Source organism: Lupinus angustifolius, chromosome LG09, assembly GCF_001865875.1.
Source record: "Lupinus angustifolius cultivar Tanjil chromosome LG09, LupAngTanjil_v1.0, whole genome shotgun sequence".
Taxonomy (NCBI): domain Eukaryota; kingdom Viridiplantae; phylum Streptophyta; class Magnoliopsida; order Fabales; family Fabaceae; genus Lupinus; species Lupinus angustifolius.
This window is the reverse complement of record NC_032017.1, coordinates 21,643,056-21,658,737: the sequence shown is the minus strand read 5'-3', so window position 1 is coordinate 21,658,737 and position 15,682 is coordinate 21,643,056. Positions and strand designations below refer to the sequence as shown.

Sequence of the window (15,682 nt, the reverse complement as noted above, 5' to 3'; positions counted from 1 at the left end):
ATGTGTTGTCCAGGGAAGGTTTGCATGTTATGCATCTGCTTAATTGTGGTGGTGATCACGATTGGAATGTTATTTGGTTTCGGTGTGTTCAAGCATGGATTCCACAAGATTAAGGACACTGTTAGTTACTGTGATTCCTGCGGTGGAGGAAGGCCCTTCTTCGGTTATGCGCCGCCGCCATTCTTCTAGTCATGTCTTTTCTTCTTAATAATACTTTTTAGACTTTATTTTTAAATATTTGTTAAACTTGCTATTCGTAATGATATTATTATTATTTTTGCGTTCATTTTATAATGTACCCTTCATCTTCCTATGCTCTTAATCTTCGTCTTCAATATTATCTTTGTTCAGTATTATCTTATGTAAGTCTTCAAGATCAGAACCCTAAGATTTACAGTAGTATCTACAAATGTGGAATCAAATAATCATTTAAATCTCATATCCGATTGAATGAAGTGAATGTTAAATGTGTCACACTTGTTATGTGAGGTTGAGTATTTTCTAATTTCATCAGAAAAATGGAAAGGGGATAGTGCTTCCACTTGATTTTTGTCAATTAATTTTATGATGATTGTTTAGAAAAATTAAATTTTCGATTTTATTATTCCACATAAAATTAGGGAAAGGAATCAAACGGTGGGATGTGTCCTCTTTCGGTAAAAGCGTGTGGGCTTGTGAATTGTGATGGTTTTTTAGGTGTTTCGTTATAAGATAAAGGATAAGATATACACAAATTTATTGAAGTCATAGTTATGAGTTACAACTACTTCATATGAAAATCAATATGTATCTGAAGAATACTTATAAAATGATTTCATTACTGGTGTAACATATGCTAGAAGCTCTTTATATTACAATGTGAAATTAAACGATTATGTCTTTCCCTTGCATGTTTTCGTGACCAAAAGTTTGAACCTATACCTTCTGGTCACCAAGACTTACCTTAAGAATTATTTTCCAAATCATATTAAAAAAAGTTTGTAAGAATATCCCAATCAGACTTCAATTCTTTGTTATTAATAATTATAGAACCTTGTATTGTTGGCCTTTTCCAAATGTGACATTTACTATAATTATTATGGCTGAGAATCTTGCAAATAGTGGCTCTGGTAAAGACAAAGTTAGCAATGAAATTTTGTTCATTTACAAGAGGAGATATTGATCCATTTATAGTTAAAGTCAATAAGGAGAAGAAACTTCTGGTTTTTGACATCTCATTTACAACCTCAGCATAGGTTTTATTCCTCAAAGCTGAGTCTTAATTTTCTTCTATTTCTGAATGTTATAGCTATTGCACACCATTTCCTTCATTTGGAAATTCAACCTCTGATTAAGAACTCCTCTTTGTAGCCACTTTTTTGCACTTGCAATCTTATCTTATGTCAAACATGAAGTTCTTCTGGTTTTGATATTACAAGGGATTAAAGATGATGACGGTTCTTCATTATTCTAGGCAGCATTTGTGGGTATGTCAATTATGACCCTCTTTAACAAAACAATCATTGGAAGCAAAAGGTTAGGACTAAGAGTCAAATCATATTCACATTTGAAGGTTCAATCCAAACTTATCATAGTTATTTATAGCCAATGGCTAAACCTCATGTAGAAATTGTGCCTTTAACCATTCCAGAGCCACAATCCAATAAGATAACTTACAATGATAAAGCCACAAAGAAAGGCGCCCTTCAACAACATGCTGTCATATTTGTCTATGAAACCAAAGTGGCAGAGTTGAATCGCAGTATAATAGTGACATGGTGCAAGAGTACCACAGAACACAGCCTTTCCATGAGTGTGGAAAAAATCTGTTCTGAAGAAAACAAGCACACATGTAAGATTGATTTGGAATCTGGACAATCTTGGGGAAAAAAAGGTCTCAAATCATTTGAAATAGATGGCGCGCGAGTAGATATATTCTGGGATTTTCGGCATGCCATTTTCTCCACTAGTCCAGAGCCTAGCTCATGTTATTATGTTGCCTTGGTTTGCAAGAAAGAGCTACTTCTGTTATTGGGAGATTTAGCAAAGGATGCTTATAGAAGAACCAGATCAAAACCCTCATCAGAAGATGTTACCTTGTTGTGCAAGAAAGAGAATGTGTATGGAAAGAAGGTATTCTGTACGAGAGCTATGCTGGAAGAGGGTAAAAGAGAAAATGATATTGTGATTGAGACCTCTCTTTCTGGGCCTGATGATCCAGAAATGTGGATTAGCATAGACGGGATGTTAGCAAGTAGAATAATGAACTTGAATTGGAGATTTAGAGGGAATGAAATAGTGATGATGAATAATTTGCCTGTGCAGATATTTTGGGATGTGCATGATTGGTTGTTCAATGAGATTGGTTCTGGCCCAGGATTGTTTATTTTCAAGCCAGACTTTTTTGAAGCAAATAGTTATCCTAATAGTAGAGAATGCCATGAAAAAAGGGAAGATAGAAGCAAAGATGAGTTAGGAGAGGAGAGTCCATTTAGTAGAGGTTTTTGTCATTTTCTGTATGCTTGGAGAACTAGTTGATATACCATTTTAGTGTTGAGGGTCAGTTGGAGTTCAAGACTGTCCATTTTCTGTATTGCTCACATACCCCCTCTTCAGGGTAGCAAGATGGAAGAAGTTTATTAAATCTGCTTTTCATAAACTACTAGTGAGAATGAGGAACACTCTTTTCTTTTTTAAATTTATTTTCTGATGGTCACAAGTTTGGTGCAACTTTCCTGGGCACAGTTTATGTAGTTACAGGACATAGATCACCTGTTTGTTTTCTTTATCTTATTGGAAGTTTCAGTTGGTGCAAAAATATGTTATTTTATGTCTTGATACTCAAACTGTTTTTCATTTTATATTTAAAATTAATGAAAACAGATTTAATCAGAGTTGAGTATTATCAAATGTTTACAGGGTTAACATGGGTTTTAATAACCTTGAGTTGAGATTTTCAATTCATGGTCATGCATGTATATATTTATATGCTTGCATTGAATATTTATATACATGCATACAATCCACGTCTTAGTTAAACTTCATCTCCCGCACCTTATAGATTAGCATCTTCATGATGGAGACTCTTGAAAAAGTATTGGGGCACTTAGTTTATGTCTTCAACTTTTGTAAAAAGAGTTGAAGATCGAGTAATGAGTCAGCTTTATCTTTGAGATTGATATCATCACTCAATATGATCCCAGGAGTTGCAAAAATATCAGTTTGGTTGTTAACATTGCAATATTTTCAGTCAATATGAATAGGAAAAGTAGGGTGTTCGAAACAATAAATAATATGTATTTGGACAAGGTTCAACCACTGAAATGAATCCTCAACAAAACCAAAATATGCATATGTTTTTTCCAAATATAAAACCACTTGCACAAAAAATTAAAGAATCTCCCTGATATGTCTTTTTTTACATAAGAGGAGTCTCTGAAAAGATCAAGTAAATAATTGAAGCTTCAGGTATCATCTACTTGTGAATGGAATACGAAGCTTGGGAATGTTGTGGTGATGTCCCTGCTCAAACACATTAAAAAATGGATGTTAAAGAAGTCCCACAAAAAACAAAAAGTTCACTGCTGCCATATCAAAGTATCATGTATGTAAAGTCAAATAAATAACAAACCCAACAATAGTTAAATTACTAAAGCAATAGTTAGTATCCTCCAAAGCAATTTAGTATCCTTCAATATAAAGTGATTTCCTATTCCTATCTTTTTTCTTTGCAGCTTATTTTATATGAATACTAAATTCAATTTATAGTAATCAAATTTGAAGTGGCAGTGTGGCACATATAAATGCCATCCTGTGCATAGTTTAAAATTTTTACAAGGAAGAAGAGATCATATCAGATCTCTCACCCATTTGTTTAATGCTATTAGCCCAAAGGTAGTGCTTATCTTGAGTGATTATGCTAACTGGTTCTGTTCATTTTGGAAAATGTATACACAAAAGTTGACAAAGAAATTATAACTTAAAAAAATTACTTGAGATATTGAAGGGTCATGTTTTTCAAAAGTGAAGGATGGCGTAAAACAAGGCTTCTCCACTCCTCCTTGTCAATCTTGCCGTCATGTTTCGTATCGGCTTCCTCAAAAGTCTGAAGAAATCCAAATTCAAATGTTAAAAGATGACCAGAGAAAAAACAAAATATACAGCAGAACTAATATAAGTGACAGAAAAGTCCTAATGTCACAAGGGAAGTTTCAGCACCTTGTCAATTATACTCTCTATAACATCATCTGATAGGTTCATGCCAGATTCAGCAAGTGTGGCAACTACCATTTGCTTCACCTTTACAAACAAAAAGCCAAAAAAATAAGGGTTGTCCCAAATAAGGAGCAAGTACCTAAAGGATCAGATTTAAGAAGAAGACTAATACCTCTTGCCTTTCAATAAAACCTTGCTGCTTGAGATCATATAATTGAAAGGAAACTGAAATAAGATATTATATGGTTTAAGTTTTTTTATTAAACGCAAGTAAACTGAAGAACTTATTCAAATTGTACACCCTTCTTAATTTATAAGCTTTATATTAGGTAACTCCTAGTCATTTAGATAGAACGCTGTTAGGAATCTTTATGGAGTTAGTTAGTTTGGGGCTGGGATAGCTAGAGAAATAAGGCCTGTTGCGTATAAGTAAGAGAGGAGTTAGAAGATGAGGACATATTGTCATTTGTGTAGTGAGAATTGGGGCCTTAAGGTATTGGGAATGGGAGGTGTAGACCCTCGAAGTTCTGCAACATCACTTGTAATATGAGAGATTTTCTCTGTTTCTAAGCAATAGAATACCAGAGATATTACATTTCACAGAAATTTCGTTCCAAGATAATGATTAACAAAAAATAAAAAAATATAAAATGACATACATTCAATCTTATCATCAATAGGGGCATTTGGATGGAAGACGGAGAGAGCACGAGCAAACTCTTCAAAACCGAGTATCCCATTGTGCTTTGTGTCAAACAAATCAAATACCTGAGAGAGTGCATAGAGGAAGAAGCTTATATGAAATACTAAACACTTGAATGATATGAACCAATGTATGTACATGAAGCAAGTATCAGTAAATAACATACAAATTGGTCTTGAAAGTGATTTTTCTTGAAAATGTGTAAAATAATAAGGTAACATGTGAGAAAACCTCTAACAGTGGTATATTAGAATTTAATTCATTATAATATTAAGTTTCACTGAAGCACAGGTCATTGTAATTTAACAGTATACTGACCTTATTTTGGTTTCACCTTGCAGTAATATGGCATACATTTAATACCTTTGTGGGTATTAGAAAAGAAAGAGGAGAACCAAATTTCAGCCATTTAGAATTAAACAGGCACAATATTTTCCGTTGTATATGACAAACAATTGTGAGATAAGGATTGGTTGTTGTTGTTGTTGTTGTTGTATTTGAGTGGGTCTTAAGTTTTAACCTGATCTAATAAAAGAAAAAGTGACATTAAAACAGATAACAAGAAAGGAATACCCGATCGGCAAACAAGCTCTCTTTTTTATTTGTCTTGAATAATGCCAGTTGAAACTCTTCCTTGTTAATCAGCCCATCATCAATGACAGCACTGCTGATCTTTTTAAAGAGCTCATAAAGTGCTTCTATTTCACTTACACTGACTGCATATGGTTGCAAAACAAACAGTTGTCATAAGCTCAAATAATGTGCATCTATTTCATAATCATAAAGTAAGGTTGACACATACACACTGTTTCCCTTGCAAGAAGTTCAGGATCTTTGAGGCCTGTTGGCTGCTTATTTAAATCAAGGTCACAACATCGCAATATGGGTGCAAATATATGCAAAATTCCCTCTATGCACTGCAACATGATAGTATCTTTGGCAAATCAGAACATTCCATAACTGTTCCAAAAAACAATTCAATTAGATATTCCATTTTGTTCATTCTCCATAAAGTGATCATATGTCGGTAGAGGGAAAATAAACCTTTTAACCATTTCCAAATTCAGTTGATCTCAATCCCAAATGGCAGGATCTGTCAAATTTGGAGGCACCACTGGGAGCAAAATCTGGCACAACAATTGAAGTTAAATATCCAGAAGATTCTGATATTAAAAAGTACTTGACACCAAAGAACAAATTCTATGATTATCCAGGATTAGAACGTATTTGAAATTACATAATGCATCATATTAAAATAACTCACAATATAAAGACTGTAAATTATGTATTGTTGTCTTCCTTTCTCCTTGAAGCACATGAATGATGAAATCATGAAAATAAATTATTTTTTGATTTGAATGAAAGTTTTCTGAAGGAAAAAATAGTACAAGATGAGGAGAGAAGAATAGAAAGAAAGAGGATGGAAACACTGAGGAGGAATGATTAGTTTGAAAGCTTGTAATTGTTTCTACATGTTTATGCAAAGCCTTCAGACTTGAAAATTCCCAATAATAACTCCTAATAGCTACCAAAATTCCCACTCACTCGTGCTGATAAAAAAGAAATAATCGGAGAAAAAGTAATTAGTTAATTCTTTCCTTCACCAACCCACTGATCTACAACAAAAGATTCGAAATTTACAAACGCTGAGATTCAGACTTGAAGGTAATTCAGATATTCATATATGCATGTTAAGATCGTGGATCTACAATAAAGGGATAAAAGATAAGAAATTTAATGAAGGGTGAAGAACCCCACTTAAGAATAATTAATGAGAACAGAATGATGGTAAGATTTGTGAAGAGAAAGGTGAAGAGAAAGGTGAAGAGAGGTGTTACCTTGGAAGCAGAGTGTGTAGAAGATTATAGTTATTATGAAGAAAGGTGTGTGGGTTTCTGATCAATAATTACAATAATCACTGCAACTCAATCAAGATCAAGATCAAGATGAAGATGAAGAAAGTGATATATCATTGATGACAGAGAATACAACTTCACACGAAATATATCAATAATGAAATTTAATATCATTGTATTCTAATTCATGATTATTTTATAAATTTATATATACAAATAAATACGTCTTTATATCAATTTTTAATACTGGTCCTTTTCATAAATTAAAAAACTACCAAATTTTAGATTCAATTCTTAAATTTTACATATACGTAAAAGAAACATTGAAATGAAGAGTTTTCAATTAGACCCAACTACAATTATCTTTTACTATTGTTTTTTTAAAGTGTGTGAAATAGTTATAAATGTCTTATGAATGGAGATGGAGTTGACTGAAGTTTAATATTATCAATGTTTATGAATATATCGTTAGTTAAATGTCTATTGTTTTGATCCGTATAAAAATATGAATCTAAAATTCTTTAAGATAAATATTTAATTACTGCTACTTTTGAGTTTATCATTTTTTTTACACTGCATGGACACATCATACTTTTAGGCTTTACACAAATAGAGTCCATATTACTCAAATATCAAGCAACCCTATAACCTTATTATACATCCATTACAACATATAGGTATAGCATAGGCAATTATGCAATCCACTCCTTAGAACCAAATATTGAGTGTAGTTTTGGTAACTGGTGAGCTATATTATATACATGTACAAACTCACTCTAGTAACCATATGACCAATGTGGAAAAAAGAGAAATATAAACTACTATGGGTAACATCAACAATGTATATCTCAAACTATTTTGTCCTCTCTAATCCTTGTTTGCAAAGAGGGCAGCAGGATATTATTTTTAGCCATTGATCCACACATTTTTTATGGAATATATGAGAACAGGGCAATTCTCTAACTTCTTCTTTCTCTTTATACTTGGCTAAGCAAATGCAGCATTCCTGGAAGCACCCAAATCAGAACAAACTTATTAATTCACACCATAAGTAAATAAATACAGTAGCAAATTTGTGTGTTTTTTGGTTTTACGAGTAGTAGCATTACTAACTCTTTATACAAAGAATGGTGTCACTTACAGGATCTTCATTAATCAAATTTTCACAGCCTTCAGAATCATTGCCAACAAGCTCTAAGTTGGTATGGACATGTTTATGTGTCCAACTTGGAAGTTGTGAAATTTGATCATCAGTTGCTCCTTTATCAGAAGAGACCATGTTGTATCCGAGGATGCAATTAATAAGTGGCACACAACAACATAACAGCACAAACAGTAGGAAAGGGAAAGAATAGCAGATAGCATTCCAACCAAGTAAGGTGATGCAGAGCACATGAAGCTTTGGAGCTTCATTGTAATATCCAAAACGTGATGACTCAAAAATCCAAACATTGCCCATCACAAACCATATGGCAAAGAAAAGCTCAAGTGAAGTCTTGCACTTATTCATTAAATGTGGAAACCTGTATAGTGCAAAATATATTACATGTTCAAATTTAACCATAGAAAGAAGAAAAAATAAAACTGCATGGTTAGAAATGGAAAGGTTGCAATAAACAAAAGATTCTACTTAGTTTAAACAGTAAATAACATAAACTGATTTAGAGAAAGGTAAGTGCGGGTATTTTACTCTTTTTCAAGGGACAAATTAGCATAACTTTATGGTTACTTGGTACTTTCTATGTTTAACAATTTCATACTGTTTAGAAACTAAATTTTTCTTTCATTGGATGTGGATTCAGTCAACTTGAAGCAACTTTTAATATAAAAAAGTTGGTATCATTTTCATCTTAGGCTTTTCATCTTTCACATGTTTTATACACAATTAGATACAACAGATTCTTCTCCGTTTAAACACTAAAAACCATGAATTAATTCAAAAGAAAAAGGCATGTGAGAGTATTTGATTCTTCCAAGCTCTTATTCAAGGGACAATTAACATGACTTTATGGTTACTTGATAGTTGATACTTAGTATTTTTCTACATTTAGTAATCCAATTGGTTTGTCAATCTTCTCTAGCCAAATTTTCAGCATGTGTCATTAGCACCGGATTAACTATTAATCACTAATAATAAAACTGACAGAAACTTGATGAAGATAGAAGAAGTTGATAACATACCTGGTTTCTTCATTGTTTCTCTGATGTTCCAGATCAGAAAGGTTAAGAGTATCTCCTGGAGTCAAATATATTTGATGGTAGCGCCCATAAAGTAACAGCAGATTAAGAACACAACCAATATCATAACTAGTTGCCCATATCCTCATAGGCCAAACAGGTCTCTCCCTCTTTGACATGGCCAAAGTAGATGTTGTAATAATTATCTGCACCACCAAAGCAATGAACTCCAGCATCATCCATATGCTAGAATCGAAAGGGTTAGTGTCATGGTGTGACCTTGGTCCATTTTGGTAACTGCTAGTCATTTAGATAGAACGCAGTTAGGAAACTTTATGGAGTTAGTTAGTTTGGGGCTGGGATAGCTAGAGAAATAAGGCCTGTTGCGTATAAGTAAGAGAGGAGTTAGAAGATGAGGACATATTGTCATTTGTGTAGTGAGAATTGGGGCCTTAAGGTATTGGGAATGGGAGGTGTAGACCCTCGAAGTTCTGCAACATCACTTGTAATATGAGAGATTTTCTCTGTTTCTAAGCAATAGAATACCAGAGATATTACATTTCACAGAAATTTCGTTCCAAGATAATGATTAACAAAAAATAAAAAAATATAAAATGACATACATTCAATCTTATCATCAATAGGGGCATTTGGATGGAAGACGGAGAGAGCACGAGCAAACTCTTCAAAACCGAGTATCCCATTGTGCTTTGTGTCAAACAAATCAAATACCTGAGAGAGTGCATAGAGGAAGAAGCTTATATGAAATACTAAACACTTGAATGATATGAACCAATGTATGTACATGAAGCAAGTATCAGTAAATAACATACAAATTGGTCTTGAAAGTGATTTTTCTTGAAAATGTGTAAAATAATAAGGTAACATGTGAGAAAACCTCTAACAGTGGTATATTAGAATTTAATTCATTATAATATTAAGTTTCACTGAAGCACAGGTCATTGTAATTTAACAGTATACTGACCTTATTTTGGTTTCACCTTGCAGTAATATGGCATACATTTAATACCTTTGTGGGTATTAGAAAAGAAAGAGGAGAACCAAATTTCAGCCATTTAGAATTAAACAGGCACAATATTTTCCGTTGTATATGACAAACAATTGTGAGATAAGGATTGGTTGTTGTTGTTGTTGTTGTTGTATTTGAGTGGGTCTTAAGTTTTAACCTGATCTAATAAAAGAAAAAGTGACATTAAAACAGATAACAAGAAAGGAATACCCGATCGGCAAACAAGCTCTCTTTTTTATTTGTCTTGAATAATGCCAGTTGAAACTCTTCCTTGTTAATCAGCCCATCATCAATGACAGCACTGCTGATCTTTTTAAAGAGCTCATAAAGTGCTTCTATTTCACTTACACTGACTGCATATGGTTGCAAAACAAACAGTTGTCATAAGCTCAAATAATGTGCATCTATTTCATAATCATAAAGTAAGGTTGACACATACACACTGTTTCCCTTGCAAGAAGTTCAGGATCTTTGAGGCCTGTTGGCTGCTTATTTAAATCAAGGTCACAACATCGCAATATGGGTGCAAATATATGCAAAATTCCCTCTATGCACTGCAACATGATAGTATCTTTGGCAAATCAGAACATTCCATAACTGTTCCAAAAAACAATTCAATTAGATATTCCATTTTGTTCATTCTCCATAAAGTGATCATATGTCGGTAGAGGGAAAATAAACCTTTTAACCATTTCCAAATTCAGTTGATCTCAATCCCAAATGGCAGGATCTGTCAAATTTGGAGGCACCACTGGGAGCAAAATCTGGCACAACAATTGAAGTTAAATATCCAGAAGATTCTGATATTAAAAAGTACTTGACACCAAAGAACAAATTCTATGATTATCCAGGATTAGAACGTATTTGAAATTACATAATGCATCATATTAAAATAACTCACAATATAAAGACTGTAAATTATGTATTGTTGTCTTCCTTTCTCCTTGAAGCACATGAATGATGAAATCATGAAAATAAATTATTTTTTGATTTGAATGAAAGTTTTCTGAAGGAAAAAATAGTACAAGATGAGGAGAGAAGAATAGAAAGAAAGAGGATGGAAACACTGAGGAGGAATGATTAGTTTGAAAGCTTGTAATTGTTTCTACATGTTTATGCAAAGCCTTCAGACTTGAAAATTCCCAATAATAACTCCTAATAGCTACCAAAATTCCCACTCACTCGTGCTGATAAAAAAGAAATAATCGGAGAAAAAGTAATTAGTTAATTCTTTCCTTCACCAACCCACTGATCTACAACAAAAGATTCGAAATTTACAAACGCTGAGATTCAGACTTGAAGGTAATTCAGATATTCATATATGCATGTTAAGATCGTGGATCTACAATAAAGGGATAAAAGATAAGAAATTTAATGAAGGGTGAAGAACCCCACTTAAGAATAATTAATGAGAACAGAATGATGGTAAGATTTGTGAAGAGAAAGGTGAAGAGAAAGGTGAAGAGAAAGGTGAAGAGAGGTGTTACCTTGGAAGCAGAGTGTGTAGAAGATTATAGTTATTATGAAGAAAGGTGTGTGGGTTTCTGATCAATAATTACAATAATCACTGCAACTCAATCAAGATCAAGATCAAGATGAAGATGAAGAAAGTGATATATCATTGATGACAGAGAATACAACTTCACACGAAATATATCAATAATGAAATTTAATATCATTGTATTCTAATTCATGATTATTTTATAAATTTATATATACAAATAAATACGTCTTTATATCAATTTTTAATACTGGTCCTTTTCATAAATTAAAAAACTACCAAATTTTAGATTCAATTCTTAAATTTTACATATACGTAAAAGAAACATTGAAATGAAGAGTTTTCAATTAGACCCAACTACAATTATCTTTTACTATTGTTTTTTTAAAGTGTGTGAAATAGTTATAAATGTCTTATGAATGGAGATGGAGTTGACTGAAGTTTAATATTATCAATGTTTATGAATATATCGTTAGTTAAATGTCTATTGTTTTGATCCGTATAAAAATATGAATCTAAAATTCTTTAAGATAAATATTTAATTACTGCTACTTTTGAGTTTATCATTTTTTTTACACTGCATGGACACATCATACTTTTAGGCTTTACACAAATAGAGTCCATATTACTCAAATATCAAGCAACCCTATAACCTTATTATACATCCATTACAACATATAGGTATAGCATAGGCAATTATGCAATCCACTCCTTAGAACCAAATATTGAGTGTAGTTTTGGTAACTGGTGAGCTATATTATATACATGTACAAACTCACTCTAGTAACCATATGACCAATGTGGAAAAAAGAGAAATATAAACTACTATGGGTAACATCAACAATGTATATCTCAAACTATTTTGTCCTCTCTAATCCTTGTTTGCAAAGAGGGCAGCAGGATATTATTTTTAGCCATTGATCCACACATTTTTTATGGAATATATGAGAACAGGGCAATTCTCTAACTTCTTCTTTCTCTTTATACTTGGCTAAGCAAATGCAGCATTCCTGGAAGCACCCAAATCAGAACAAACTTATTAATTCACACCATAAGTAAATAAATACAGTAGCAAATTTGTGTGTTTTTTGGTTTTACGAGTAGTAGCATTACTAACTCTTTATACAAAGAATGGTGTCACTTACAGGATCTTCATTAATCAAATTTTCACAGCCTTCAGAATCATTGCCAACAAGCTCTAAGTTGGTATGGACATGTTTATGTGTCCAACTTGGAAGTTGTGAAATTTGATCATCAGTTGCTCCTTTATCAGAAGAGACCATGTTGTATCCGAGGATGCAATTAATAAGTGGCACACAACAACATAACAGCACAAACAGTAGGAAAGGGAAAGAATAGCAGATAGCATTCCAACCAAGTAAGGTGATGCAGAGCACATGAAGCTTTGGAGCTTCATTGTAATATCCAAAACGTGATGACTCAAAAATCCAAACATTGCCCATCACAAACCATATGGCAAAGAAAAGCTCAAGTGAAGTCTTGCACTTATTCATTAAATGTGGAAACCTGTATAGTGCAAAATATATTACATGTTCAAATTTAACCATAGAAAGAAGAAAAAATAAAACTGCATGGTTAGAAATGGAAAGGTTGCAATAAACAAAAGATTCTACTTAGTTTAAACAGTAAATAACATAAACTGATTTAGAGAAAGGTAAGTGCGGGTATTTTACTCTTTTTCAAGGGACAAATTAGCATAACTTTATGGTTACTTGGTACTTTCTATGTTTAACAATTTCATACTGTTTAGAAACTAAATTTTTCTTTCATTGGATGTGGATTCAGTCAACTTGAAGCAACTTTTAATATAAAAAAGTTGGTATCATTTTCATCTTAGGCTTTTCATCTTTCACATGTTTTATACACAATTAGATACAACAGATTCTTCTCCGTTTAAACACTAAAAACCATGAATTAATTCAAAAGAAAAAGGCATGTGAGAGTATTTGATTCTTCCAAGCTCTTATTCAAGGGACAATTAACATGACTTTATGGTTACTTGATAGTTGATACTTAGTATTTTTCTACATTTAGTAATCCAATTGGTTTGTCAATCTTCTCTAGCCAAATTTTCAGCATGTGTCATTAGCACCGGATTAACTATTAATCACTAATAATAAAACTGACAGAAACTTGATGAAGATAGAAGAAGTTGATAACATACCTGGTTTCTTCATTGTTTCTCTGATGTTCCAGATCAGAAAGGTTAAGAGTATCTCCTGGAGTCAAATATATTTGATGGTAGCGCCCATAAAGTAACAGCAGATTAAGAACACAACCAATATCATAACTAGTTGCCCATATCCTCATAGGCCAAACAGGTCTCTCCCTCTTTGACATGGCCAAAGTAGATGTTGTAATAATTATCTGCACCACCAAAGCAATGAACTCCAGCATCATCCATATGCTAGAATCGAAAGGGTTAGTGTCATGGTGTGACCTTGGTCCATTTTGGTAATGAAATACTCTTCTTAAGAAGCCAAACCACCTTGCTCTAGATATTCTCATAGCCATCCGAATCGAAAAAGAAGGCGCCAAGTTGTGTGATAGAGGCCTATTTAGATCACTAACCACTCTATCTTCTTCTCCTCGTGCAGAATTTGAAGACAATGAAACCATGCTGCTTGAATGAAAGGAGCACCTAGAATTCATTGAATCAAGCTTCATGTAAACAAATTAAGGATACCCCTTTCGTCTATAATAAAAAAAGTTCCAAACTTGAAAGACAAGTATCAGAAATCAAGTCTTGTGTGATTCTTATAAGATAAGCTCCAGTATTTCTGAAATTTCACAAAAAAAGTTAGCTTTATATGATGAGAACTTGAAATTGAAGCACCTCAATTGGATGGAACAAGTACCTTAATTGAAATATATTTTGCACGAAGCATAAGCTTTTAGCAAGAAAATAAAAGTAATATGACAAGGCAGATGTTGAAGAACACGAACCTTGAAGGTGAATATGAAGAAGAGAAAGATATGTGACTTGATCCCAAACAAGGTTTGGAGGGAAGTTAACCGTTGCCCAACTTCCTCTAATATAAGCTTATATAATAGAACAAATGCAAAGATTTATATGTTTATTTATTATGGTGATGAAAGATAATATAAAGTTCTTTTCTTTCTAGATTCAATTGGATAAGGCCTGTCTTAGTGATTATCTGTTACATATGTCGGCTAATGCTATAAGGGTTACTATTTGTTCATATCATGGCAATCAAAATTGCAACCTCTAATCTTTATGATTATATCCGAGTATGTAATAAATAAATCATTAAAGTGATTTGAATTATGGGAGAAAACGTATAATTGGTGGTCAAATATCTCATGTATAGTATCTTATTTTCTAATTCAAAATCAAATGTGGAGGAGTCTAAAATAGACGCCCAAAAAGATTTACGAGGTAAAAGTCAAACTCATGTGTTGTTAATCAGGGATGGTGCAAAGTGTACAAATTTCAAATATCTTTTTACACGTTTATTAGTTATTAGCAGCACAAAGAGAAATCAATTGAAGGTCAATATTAACTTAATTTTGAAAAAAGTGGATCTATCAAGTTTAAAAAAATACAGTTTATATTAGGGATCTCACCTCATCCCAAGAAATGAAGATTCTAAAGTTTGATAAGTACAACGCTGGAAAATATTTATGGATTAAAAATAAGTTGTTTGAACATGTTACCAAAATGAATCATGTGTTTTCTATATTGAGAAGAAAACCCATAATTAACGAAAAATAAATGGTTTGAGGTTGTTTGTAACGTATTTGAATCAAATTTGACATTTAAGGCATGTGGGACGTGTAACGTAGTAATATTGACACATCATGGGAACAATTGAAGCCTTTCAGTTTTAACTCTATCTTCTGTATTTGTTCTTGTTTCATATAACATGAGAAGATCTTGACGCGTTGCATGAAACATCTTTATTTTATCTGTTTAATGGTTATAACCAAGTTTGATTTGTGCATGCAAATATTTAATATAATAATTTAGTGTTCCAACTTGGAAAAGACAAGTATATAGCATGGACTTATTTTCTCAAACAATAAAATAATATTAATGTTGCCTACATTTATTGAATTATAATTAATCTACACAATTGCTGCAACAATAACAGGACTATAATTCCATTTCAAAGGTGGTGGTGTGTATGTTTTAGACTTGTTGCTCTCATGCATTCCTTGTGCTATATATAGTGAGT

The 15,682-nt window shown here is 32.6% G+C and overlaps 4 protein-coding genes and 1 long non-coding RNA gene across 11 annotated transcripts; 2 read left to right on the top strand and 3 right to left on the bottom strand.

The window, feature by feature from the left end:
- Positions 966–2,554, top strand: LOC109356886. Its single transcript, XM_019600503.1, has one exon. It carries the CDS (start codon positions 1,588–1,590, stop codon positions 2,515–2,517), a length of 930 nt encoding a protein of 309 aa, XP_019456048.1. The 5' UTR covers positions 966–1,587; the 3' UTR covers positions 2,518–2,554.
- LOC109356891 lies at positions 2,861–6,778 on the top strand. The gene is made up of 3 exons (XR_002108800.1): positions 2,861–2,873; positions 3,641–3,643; positions 6,707–6,778. It is a non-coding gene; the product is annotated as an uncharacterized LOC109356891 (long non-coding RNA).
- LOC109356887 (calcineurin B-like protein 3) lies at positions 3,254–6,850 on the bottom strand. The gene is made up of 10 exons (XM_019600504.1): positions 6,736–6,850; positions 6,010–6,024; positions 5,942–5,969; positions 5,700–5,857; positions 5,471–5,613; positions 4,854–4,962; positions 4,367–4,419; positions 4,198–4,278; positions 3,972–4,084; positions 3,254–3,501 (listed from the first exon to the last, which is right to left on the bottom strand). Exons 4-10 carry the CDS (start codon positions 5,821–5,823, stop codon positions 3,444–3,446), a joined length of 681 nt encoding a protein of 226 aa, XP_019456049.1. The 5' UTR covers positions 5,824–5,857; positions 5,942–5,969; positions 6,010–6,024; positions 6,736–6,850; the 3' UTR covers positions 3,254–3,443.
- On the bottom strand, positions 7,375–14,602 carry LOC109356884 (E3 ubiquitin-protein ligase At1g12760-like). Of its 6 annotated transcripts, none has more exons than XM_019600500.1 (4): positions 13,924–14,332; positions 8,935–9,210; positions 7,895–8,276; positions 7,375–7,759 (listed from the first exon to the last, which is right to left on the bottom strand). In XM_019600500.1, exons 1-4 carry the CDS (start codon positions 14,148–14,150, stop codon positions 7,607–7,609), a joined length of 1,038 nt encoding a protein of 345 aa, XP_019456045.1. In that variant the 5' UTR covers positions 14,151–14,332; the 3' UTR covers positions 7,375–7,606. The 6 variants fall into 6 exon arrangements, with proteins under 6 accessions (XP_019456045.1, XP_019456043.1, XP_019456046.1 ...); XM_019600498.1 differs by lacking the exons at positions 7,375–7,759; positions 7,895–8,276; positions 8,935–9,210 and adding exons at positions 12,088–12,472; positions 12,608–12,989; positions 14,430–14,602 and having other exon boundaries at positions 13,648–14,263; XM_019600501.1 differs by lacking the exons at positions 7,375–7,759; positions 7,895–8,276; positions 8,935–9,210 and adding exons at positions 12,088–12,472; positions 12,608–12,989; positions 14,430–14,601 and having other exon boundaries at positions 13,648–14,124.
- LOC109356889 (calcineurin B-like protein 3) lies at positions 9,421–11,574 on the bottom strand. Of its 2 annotated transcripts, XM_019600506.1 has the most exons (6): positions 11,449–11,574; positions 10,711–10,725; positions 10,643–10,670; positions 10,401–10,558; positions 10,172–10,314; positions 9,421–9,663 (listed from the first exon to the last, which is right to left on the bottom strand). In XM_019600506.1, the coding sequence occupies exons 4-6, from the start codon at positions 10,522–10,524 to the stop codon at positions 9,493–9,495; spliced, it is 438 nt and encodes a 145-aa protein (XP_019456051.1). In that variant the 5' UTR covers positions 10,525–10,558; positions 10,643–10,670; positions 10,711–10,725; positions 11,449–11,574; the 3' UTR covers positions 9,421–9,492. The 2 variants fall into 2 exon arrangements, with proteins under 2 accessions (XP_019456051.1, XP_019456050.1); XM_019600505.1 differs by lacking the exon at positions 11,449–11,574 and having other exon boundaries at positions 10,643–10,822.